At 37.5% G+C, this 11,577-nt stretch overlaps 1 protein-coding gene across 1 annotated transcript; it reads left to right on the plus strand.

Moving 5' to 3' along the window:
- The first annotated feature begins 2,541 nt into the window (after positions 1-2,541).
- LOC132053720 (uncharacterized) lies at positions 2,542-5,602 on the plus strand. The gene is made up of 3 exons (XM_059445829.1): positions 2,542-2,996; positions 3,689-4,216; positions 5,446-5,602. The coding sequence occupies exons 1-3, from the start codon at positions 2,590-2,592 to the stop codon at positions 5,600-5,602; spliced, it is 1,092 nt and encodes a 363-aa protein (XP_059301812.1). The 5' UTR covers positions 2,542-2,589.
- The last annotated feature ends 5,975 nt before the right edge of the window (positions 5,603-11,577 follow it).

The following is an 11,577-nucleotide window of genomic DNA, read 5'->3' on the forward strand; positions in this document are numbered from 1 at the left end:
GATAAAAAATTATTCAACTTGATAACATAATGCCAAGCAAGTTTCTAGGGGCATTTAATTATAGGTGACTCTTAAGTCTTTTTTTTTTTAGTGGAGGTGACTCAAGTTATAATTATTGAGTGGAGGTGATGTTTTTTTATTAGTGATTAAGGGGTTTTGACCTTTGCCAAAAGTTTTCAGTTTGACACTTTGACCCTTAACTTTATTTTTAACACTTTCCCCCCAAGTTTTATTTTTAATACTTCGACCCAGCCAATATAAACCCTAAAATACAAAAATGGGTCCAAAAAAAAAAAAGGGCGCCAATAGCCGCACCTGTTTTTGCTCTTTTCCCGCCACTATTCTTCTTCTCCTTCCTCGGTTCGTTCTTCCTCCTCCTTTTTCTTCTTCTTTTCCATCCGCCTGTTCTCATTCTTTTTCTCCCTCCATTCTTCTTCCTCATCTTCCATTGCTGCTTCCCCTGCTTCTTCTTCATCCATTGCTGTGCCATTTTGAAGAATCTGCTCAACAAAAGAGAAAACTAACCCACCAGATTTGTAATTTTTGGCTGGATTTCGTTCGTGTCTACCTAGGCATTACTTCATAAGTATTGCTGCTTCCCTTGCTTCTTCTTCTTCCATTGGTGCGACATTTTGAAGAATTTGCTCAACAAAGAAAAAAACGAAACCAGCAGATTTTGCAATTTTTTGGCTGGGCATTACTTCAGAAGTAATTTCCGCTCATTTGGTAAGTAAAATATTGCTGTTTTGTTTCAATTATTTATCTGGGTTTTGCTGCTGATTTTCCAACAATTTACAGTAGCAATTGTACTTGTTGCAACAAGTGCTAAAGCTGCTGTATAAGAGCTTCTAAATTTTTGCAACAACTGTTGTAGTTTCTGCAGAAGCTGCTGTAGTTTATGCAACAACTATTGTAGTTGCTGCCACAATTACAACAGATTATGTAGTTGTTGCAACTTCTATACTAATTGTTGCTAAATACGTAGTATGAATAAGCAGCAACAGATTTGTGAGTTGTTGCAAGTAGTGTACTACCTGTTGCAACAAGTAGCTTACTTGTTGCAACAACTCACTGATCCATTGGGTTCAGCTTCAGGACCCAAAAATCCTGACTCAAAAATCCCGGCCAGTTAGACAGTTACAAGTGTATTACCTGTTGCAACAAGTACTATACTTGTTGCAACAACGTTACTAATCTGTTGGACATCTTCAACTGTCATTGGATGAAACAGAACTCAAAAAGTTGAAGCTGACTCCAACAGATTAGTTAGTTGTTACAACAAGGATAGTACTTGTTGCAACAGGTAATCCACTTGTTGCAACACCTGATTCATCTGTTCCAACAAGTCATTAAGTTATTGTATTTTGTTACTATACTGTCATGACCTTTTTTCAAAACAAAGAAAATATATTCAGGTAGCATTAATGGGGGACTCAATAACAATAAGTGTTGATTGCCATGGCGAATGGATCGAGAAGAACAATCGATATATTTGGCGATGGAAGTGTAGTCACATGTTAGAGACAACAGCGATGAGTGTCCAAAGAGATGTTGTGTTTGATGATTTGTGAACTTAATCATCACCTATTGTAAATTAACTTGTGAACCGAAAGATCTTGCCATCACTTACATACATATCTCTTTTGAAAACCAGAGGGTCTTGCCTTTTAAGATAACCGATCAGGATCGTTTGCGTACTTATTTGAATGATGTAGCTAGGCCCATTTTAAGATTATACGTGGTTGGAAGCCCGGTAGAGAACCATAATTTAGGTCAAGACCAACAAGATGTGTTAAATGATAAATTGGATGGGGTGGATATAGATATGGATATGGATATTCTAGATAATGGAAATGGGGGTGAGCCAATTCCTACCCCCAAAGTTGCAAGTAATACACCGTGTTCTACACAATCTTCACAGTGCAGCCATGTTCAAGATGATGAAACAGGCTTTTATAAAGGAATGTCATTCAAGAACAAGGAACAACTAGCAACTATGTTGAAACTTGCTTGCGTGAAGAAAGATTTTACACTCAAGAAGGTGATTAATTCGCGCACTGTATATTGCTTTAGATGTGTACATCCGGAGTGCAAGTGGTGGCTGAGAGCAATGAAGCTTTTAAGTTCTGACAGATTTTGTATTACAACCTACGTAAAGTATTACACATGTGGTTTTGAGCATATTACTAGCCATAATCCACACGCCACAGCAAATGTCATTGGTGAATACTTCAAAGATAGGTTTCCCGACAGTAAAGGCCCATCTACAAAAGATATGAGCCAATCATTCCGCACAGAATTGGGTTGTAAGGTAAGTTATTGGAAGGTCTGGAAGGGCATGGAGATTGCAAAATCTTTGACAAGGGGGACACATGAGCACGGGTATGCAGTGCTTGATGCGTACCGTTATATGCTTCGTTCCGCAAATCCAGGAAGTAAGATGGCATTGAAGATTGATGCTAATAGGAATTTCAAGTACTTTTTTGTATCCTACAAGACTTGATGCTTGGTTTTCCACAAATAAGAAAAGTCATAGCTGTCGATGGGACATTCTTGAAGAGCAAGTACGAAGGAGTGTTGTTGTCAGCCATGGCGCAAGATGCGGAGAATCATATTTTTCCTGTAGCATTTTGTGTAGTGGACAAGGAGTGTGATGCCTCATACAAATATTTTTTTGAACAAATGAGAAGATTTATAGATGATACCACAGAGTTTTGCATAATTTCTGATAGGCATCCAAGTATCAAAAAGGCAGTTTCAATTGTCTTCCCTTTATGTCATTATGGTTGTTATATGAAGCACCTTGGGGAAAATCTCCGAAACACCTTTCACAATACGAAGTTCGTATCGCAGTTTTATAAAGCAGCAAAATCGTACAATATAGATGAGTTCAATGACCATTTCAATCAAATCAGAGATGCCGTCCCTGGGGCCGCCGAGCATCTTGAACGTGTTGGATTCCACAGATGGAGCAGGGTATTCTTCCCCGGAAATAGGTATTCATACATTACTTTTCCAACAAATAACATATCTGTTAGAACAACTACCTCACTTGTTGCAACAGGTAAGTTAGTTATTCCAACAACTCACTTAGTTGTTGCATTTTGTTATGACACAGAGACAATAACTGAAGCTCTCTCCAACAAGTAGCACATCTGTTGGAACAACTAACTCACTTGTTGCAAGAGGTAAGTCAGTTGTTCCAACAACTCACGTAGTTGTTGCATTTTGGTATGACACAGAGACAATAACTGAAGCTCTCTCCAACAAGTGACACATCTGTTGGAACAACTACCTTACTTGTTGCAACAGGTAAGTTAGTTGTTCCAACAACTCACTTAGTTGTTGCATTTTGTTATGACACAGAGACAATAACTGAAGCTCTTTCCAACAAGTAACACATCTGTTGGAACAACTAACTCACTTGTTGCAACAGGTAAGTTAGTTGTTCCAACAACTCACTTAGTTGTTGCATTTTGTTATGACACAGAGACAATAACTGAAGCTCTTTCCAACAAGTAACACATCTGTTGGAACAACTAACTTACTTGTTCTAAATGTCCCTTAGTTGTTGTAACATATTTAAGCAGTTGTTTGATATTTTCCAACAGCTATAATCATTTGTACATTAATGAAATATGATTATTTTCATTTATTTTCCAACAGCTATAATCGTTTATTTTCATAGGTATAATCTTATGACGTCAAACATTGCTGAGTCGGTGAACTCAATGTTCAATCTTGAAAGAGAATTTCCCATTACTGCTTTATTTGATGCCATAAACAGGAGGTTTGCAGAAAAATTTCATGAGAGGCGTATGGAGTTCATCGACTCACCAAACATCTTTGTTCCTTCAGTTGAAAAAAAAAATTCAAAATTTGTCAACTTGGGGAATAAGTTATTGGCCCATCAAATAGCCAACTACAAGTTCAGAGTCATCGGTCACGGTGTAGTTGCGATAGTTCATCTGCAAAGTATATCTTGTACTTGTAGAGTTTTTGACCTGGACAAAATACCTTATCCACATGCAATGGCAGCGCTTCGTGTCCAATATGGTAACGACTTTGGAAGGCGAATTTATGACTACTCATCTCCATATTATAAGGTGCAGAATTACATAATTGCATATTGTAAGGAAATTTGTCCTGTGCCTTCTGAAGAATCTTGGGAAGTTCCTTTGGAGATTTTAGAGAGAGAGAGATACCTCCTCCATATGTTGATCCAAGAAAACCCTAAAGAAGGCGGACAAAGTGGAGGCGTGGAATCGGGGAATCATTTAAAAACAAATGCTCCTTATGCAAAACAGCTGGCCACAAAAACACAACATGTCCAAGCCTAAATGCTCCATAGTTGTAAATTACATTATGTTTTAATAATAGTTAGGCAAAATATATCAAATCCACCCTAAACTATACCTGAAAAGTCGAGTTCACACTCCAACTATTCGGGCGACCTATTACACACCTGAACATCTAAAACTGAATTTATTACCACCCTACGAACTGATGTGGCACAAATTATAAAAATAGTTTAAAAAAAAGGCGCGTTTTAATTAAAATTTATTTATTATTTTCTTTTTTTGATTAAAAAAAATATTTTTTTATGACTCCCCACCCCAACCCTCCCTTTCTTCTTCACTGTAAACTCTCAACCACACACCCCACCCCTACCCGCTCCCCTTCGTCTTCTTCTTGTTCTTCATTTATGACAGCCTTCCCCCCCCCCCCCCAAAACCTTTCTCTCCCTCCTCCCTCACGCCACCCCCACCCTCACCCCCAAACCCTTCTTCTTCTAAATTTGACCACCACCACGCCGCCCCTTCCCCCCTCCACCTTCTTCACCATATATATCACCACCACCAATACTGCTATCACTTCCAAACCACCACCAACACCAGATTTCAATAGCTAACACCTCCACTGATTTCAATAGCTACCACTAAACCCACCACCACCAAAATCAAAATACCACTACCAATTCCTCTTCTTCACCATTCACCACCAATTCCTCTTCGTCACCATTCACTACCAATTACACTGTAATTTGAGAGCAAAGACTTTTTTCTTTCAATTGCACTTCTATTTTTAAAATTTGTCTTTTCATATTTTTTTTTCCTAAAAAGATTCTTGAATTCTGATTTGGATTATTCTTCCTATAAGGTTTGTAGGACAAGAATCTTCATTGTCATCATATGGAAATAGTGTAACAGATCTTGGCCGGAATTTTTTACCGACAAGCTTCCATTTTTTCCTATCAATCTTCAATTTCTTTTATTTTTCTCTCTCACTTTAACCTGTTCTTAATATTACATTGTTAAAAATCATCAATAATGATTTGTAAATTTGGTGGTGGATTTGGTTGGCTGATCTTGAATGTTGATTTGGTTTTGGGTGGTGAAATTTGTGGTTAATTTTTTTATTTTGTGGTGGTGGGTTTGATGGTAGGTTTGACGATGGTGATGGATATGGTGGTGGTAGTGGCGGATATGGTGGTGGTGGTGGTGAAATTGGTGGTGGAAAATTTGGTGTCGGCGGACATGGTTGTGGTGAAATTGGTGGTGGGAGTTGTGGCGGATATGGTGGTTCTAGTGAAATGGGGTAGTGAGATGGTTTAATGATTGAGAAGATGTAATTAGGGGAGGATTTTATGGTTAATTAGAAATTAATTAGTGTAAATATAATTAACAATAGAAAATCAAATGAATAAATAAAAGGAAAATAACATAAAATTAAAATTTAAAAGATATCCAACGTGGCGTTGACGTGTGCCGTGTGTGGTAGTGTATCACACCTCCCCTTCATGCAACCGGTTTATACGCGTATCAAGGTGGTAATAAATTCAATTTTTAGATGTTCAGGTGTGTAATAGGTCGCCCGAATAGTTGGAGTGTGAACTCGACTTTTCAGGTATAGTTTGGGGTGAATTTGATGTATTTTGCCATAATAGTTCTCTGTTGAAACTTTATGACATTTTAATTTTATTGTTTCTTAGCATGGTAATTTATGTTGATCTTGTTCAAATCACAAATGTTTGTATTCTTTGTTAATAAATTGTTGAACAGTTTCCAGTAAGTAATGAATCTGTTGCAACAGCTCACTAACTTGTTGGGTTTTATCCAACAAGTAATAGGACTTGCTGCAGCAAGCAGTAACTTGCTGCAGAAGTATCAAATCTGTTGCGGCAATTAAGTTACATGTTAGGGTTTTTTTCAACTAAGTTATGTGTTACCACTTGTGTTTTATCCAACAAGAGTAAAGATTTGTTCAACAGCTTACTCACTTGCTGAAACAGATACTACCCTTGCTGCAACAGATATTACAATTGTTGCAACAGATTCTACATGTGCTGCAGCAGATACTAAACTTGTTGCAACAGATACTACTTAGTTCACCCATATTTAGTGATCAACTACTTGATTCACCCATATTTAGTGATAAAAAAAGGAAATCAACGATATTTAGTGATCAATGCATAATACTTAATCAATTTGATGTATTTTGAGTCAGCAAAGAGGATCTCCTAAGTCAGCATGGATCTCCTAAGTCAGCATGCACTAAATCGAGTGATCATTAGAGTGAATTGATGTGAACTACTTGATTCACCCATATTTATTGATAAACAAAGGAAATCAACGATATTTAGTGTTAAACTATGGAAATCAACCATATTTATTGATAAACAATGGAATAAATATGTCACAATGCAAGTACATTGTTACAACAACTAAGTAAATTGTTGCAACAGAAGATCCATATCTTCGAACAGATTCCTTACTTGTTGCAAGATCTTGGCCATCGGATTATTTGCAATGTACGGAAGATCCATATGTTCCAACATATTCCTTACTTGTTGCAACATCTTCGGCATTGCCGATTATTTGCAGTAAAGATACTTTCACACTTGCCGCAGATACTATACTATACTTCACAAGTGCAGATACTACTTGGTTCACCCATATTTAATGATCAACTACTTGATTCACCCATATTTAGTGATAAACAAAGGAAATCAGCAATATTTAGTGATCAATGCATAATACTCAATCAATTTGATGTATTTTGAGTCAGCAAGGAGGATCTCCTGAGTCATCATGCACTATATCGAGTGATCATCAGTATGAATCGATGTGAACTACTTGATTCACTAATATTTAGTGATAAACAAAGGAAATCAACGATATTTAGTGATCAATGTATAATACTTAATCAATTTGATGTATTTTGAGTCAGCAAAGAGGATCTCCTAAGTCAGCATGCACTAAATCGAGTGATCATTAGAGTGAATTGATGTGAACTACTTGATTCACCCATATTTAGTGATAAACAAAGGAAATCAACGATATTTAGTGTTAAACAATGGAAATCAACCATAGTTATTGATAAACAATGGAATAATTATGTCACAATACAAGTACATTGTTGCAACAACTAAGCAAATTGTTGCAACAGAAGATCCATATGTTCAAAATGATTCCTTACTTGTTGCAACATCTTCAGCAGCTGCTGGATTATTTGAAACAGAAGATTCATATGTTCCAACATATTCCTTAATTGTTGCAACATCTTCAGCAGCTGCTGGATTATTTGCAACAGAAGATCTATATGTTCCAATAGATTCCTTACTTATTACAACATCTTCAGCAGCTGCTGGATTGTTTGCAATAGAAGATCCATATGTTCCAACAGATTCCTTACCTGTTGCAACATCTTCAGCAGCTACTGGATTATTTGCAACAGAAGATCCATATCTTGCTGCAACAACTTAGTAACTTTTTTCACATCTGTTGCAATATTTGCACTAGTTTTATTTTTACCAACAATTTAGGTATTTGTTCCGACATATCTGTGACTTGCGTAAAACTATTGAAACAACTTAAACAATATATAAGGGTACTGAGCGTAGAATATATATTTAACAAATTTACATAATGTGTTCATCCACCATAATTCAAATCCAAGCAAAATATGAGGGAAATTGTTTAATGCAAACATAATTTAAGAGAAATAGTTTGTCCCCACATTAGGGCTCCAACACCTTATCAATAATTCCACAAGCCCACCTCCATTGCATCCTCTCCACAGTATTGTCACTCAATAAGTATCGGACTTGGTCATATTTGTGCGGGTAAGCAAAGCTTCAACAAAAGCAAGTGACTAGGAAGCACATGCCTTATTGGTCTCATTGCGGGGGATATCCGTCTTCCGATCAAACTTCCATGATTCATTCAGCAACTTTTCAGGCAAGTGTGAGAACACGCCACTCTGCTTTAGCAACTTAGGGAACAAATCCAATAACGGCTGCATGTGATAGAAGAAAGCACTATCTTCATTACATGGGATGTTGCAATCATAAGCATTTATGATACCCTCCTCAATGATGATCTCAATAGTGACAAAATGGTTGTCATTAATATTCATGACTGCTATGGTCCTTTTGGCACTAATCCACTCGCAGCCACCTGGGTAGGGTACACTGCCTCTGGGAAAAGCGAGACCATCATCGTCCCACCTAAAGAGAGCAAGTCTTTGCTCATAGGGCACGATACCCATATGTCTAGACTCATCGGTCAACCCTAAGTACCTATTGCGACAGTGATGGTAGAAGTTGAGGTCCATGATTCTATCAGAGGAATCATAGTGCTCAGGGAAATTGAGCTGCCTCATACGCATCAGCAATAAGATTTCATCTACATACTGCAGTAAAAGTATCAAAACAGTCAGTCACTTGCTGCAACAGGTAGTTAGAGTTGTTGGAACAACTAGTGAACTTGCTGCAACAGGTTGTTCACTTGTTGGAACAACTAGTTAACTTGCTGCAACAAGTTAGTAACTTGTTGTAACAACTAGTTAACTTGCTGCAACAAGTTCATCGAATTACATGACTTGTTCAAACAACATACTAAATTATTTACATATATATAAGTGCTGAAACTTACCCAATCCTCCCACCATACGTGCATGTCTGTCATAACCTTGAAGTCTTCGGCCCCAAATTCAAGCATTGAGTACATTGCTCTCCCACTCTTTTTGGATTTGATCAAGGTTTCAAGCTTTTTCTTTTTTTTTGGGGGTTTACACGCTTGAAAATATTAATTTTTTTTAGCACTTGTGGCACAACTTCAATAGGAGGAGTAGCAATAGACTTCTGTGGAGTACTTGTTTTCCTTGCTCTACAATCAGCAAGTGCCTTGGAAATTATTTTTGCCCTCTTGCGAATCCCAAAGGAGTATAGGGTGAGCTGAGCTTTTTGGATGGTTGGACACCACTCTTGGACATCAAACTCTTTATAGCCGAATTTGTATCTTTTTGTGCCTGAAGCAACTCTTCAACCTTGTTTATCAAACCCTACATTTTCAGCCTGCAAGTACTGCATTCACAAGTATAAGAATACACCTTGGAGGAACCGGCACCAACTGAAAAATATCTACCCAACCTATAAGGGATATCTGTGGTTTGCCTACCACCACCACTTTGGGGAGTATATCCACCAACTCCATCACCACCATCATCATCATTTCTTCTTTTATCAGCAAGACCTTCCACTGCTTGTCTTGCAACATCAACAACAGTATTAATATCAACAGCATCACCATCACCAACAACATTAATATCAACAGCACCATTACCATCACCATCACCACCACCACCATCAACAACACCAGCCCTTATGATGGTTGTGGCTCCAGCCAATTTTTCTTTTATCTGATCAATCAATTCGTCAGGCACAGATTCCCTAAGCCCTAAACTAACAAGACATCGCATCTGCACCTCTCGTTTCGTCAGGATAAGCCTTGGGTGCACAACCTACAACAAACAAATAGATATATTCAACCAATAAGTGTGTAATTTGTTGGAAAAACCCCCACATATGTTCCAACAACCTCCTAGGTTGTTACAACATATTCTTTAGCTGTTGGAAAAACTAAAACAGTTGTTGTAGCTTCCTCTGCAACAGTTCTGATATTTTCCAACAGATTGTGCACCTGTTGCAACAACTGAGTAAGTTGTTCCAAAATCTTAGGAGTTGTTGCAACATCTTAGGAGTTGTTGCAACATATTCACTATTTGTTGGAAAATATCAGAACGATTCGCAACTTCCTCAAAGAATCGTTTTGATTTTTCCAACATATTCTGAGGTTGTTGTAGCAGATAAATGTATATGTTGCAACAAGTAGTTACTTGTTATAAAACTATTCAAAGATATTTTCCAACAGATTCTGACTTACTGCTTCCTTGGGGGGTTAAAAGGATCAAGATTCATTTTTTTGTTCTTTGTTTTTGGTAGTCAACCATCCGAGGATCCTTGGAAAACAAACTTTCCGAATAGTCCCTGACTTGACTCCGTAGGTGAGGAATGGCTTCAAATGCCCAAGCCTAGAAAAAATTATGCCACCAAAAATCAGAATAATCAATGAAGGAAAAGAATTAAAAAGATAAAACATTGAAGAAAGAAAGTTTACCATGAAGGCCCAAGGGAAGCCATAGATGTTGGAAGTCTTCACACTAGGTTCAAAGCTTTGCACAAATATTCAACAGTCAACTTAAAACTTTTATGACCCCATGGATAGTTATTGAATGCCTCATGATCCTCTGAGAGTTTAATCAAACCAAGTTGTATATTACTCTTTACATCCTTTGCCCAAAAAATAGAATTCACAAACTAAACTAAGCACAATGACTCCTTGTGCTTTCTTGACATAGTTTCTGACTTCAAGTCTGCTAGCAAATCCATTACCTTGTAGCTCTTTCCAACAACATCCACTAAATCCAAATCATCATCAACCTTGGCTTTGCCTTTCTTGCTTTTCTTAGCTGCCTTGGATGACTTGGGTGCCTTGGCTCACTTGGATGACTTGGGTGTCTTGGCTCCCTTCTTTAATGTAACTATAGGAAGAGGCTGAGAAGGAGCATGACACCTCAGTCCGATGATTATGGCAAACTCCTTGATGTCAAAACAAACTGGCATGCCGTAATGAGTTTATCCATATCTCATCGCTTTCTTTAAATAATTCTTTGTTTGTAAGACCTTACACAATGATCATTTGAAACCTTGCATTGTTGTCCTCAGGCAAATCTAGATACATGCCATAACATGTGGCCCTGAAGAAATCCTCTAAGTCCTTCTCTTGAAGTATCTTCCTAAAGTAATCAAAGGGCTTGCCCATGACTGATTTTACAACAAGATCACCATTCAAATCACCTAATTTATCCGTCGGCATCTGCACACGGAACTTCTCAATACTGAAAGTTTTGACAACTTTATCGCATAGAAGGTATGTCAATATCAGTCCCAATAGAAGAATCAACAGCCTCGGTCGTCGACCTTTCAAAAGATGCAGTTTTATCCTCTTCATTGTCATCATTATTTACATCATGTTCTTCTTCTTCTTCTTCTTCTTCTTCTTCATTTTCATCATTGTCTTCTTCTTCTTCTTCTTATGCTTCTTTTTCTTCTTTATTTTTTCTTGTTCTTCTTCTTTATCTTGTTCATCTACTTGACCTGCTTTACTTTCTTGGATAGAAACTCCTACTTGAGAGGTTTCCTGTTCCCAGTTTGTTCAGAAAGAATATTTGCCT

Source organism: Lycium ferocissimum, chromosome 4 (assembly GCF_029784015.1).
Source record: "Lycium ferocissimum isolate CSIRO_LF1 chromosome 4, AGI_CSIRO_Lferr_CH_V1, whole genome shotgun sequence".
In the NCBI taxonomy this organism is placed as follows: domain Eukaryota; kingdom Viridiplantae; phylum Streptophyta; class Magnoliopsida; order Solanales; family Solanaceae; genus Lycium; species Lycium ferocissimum.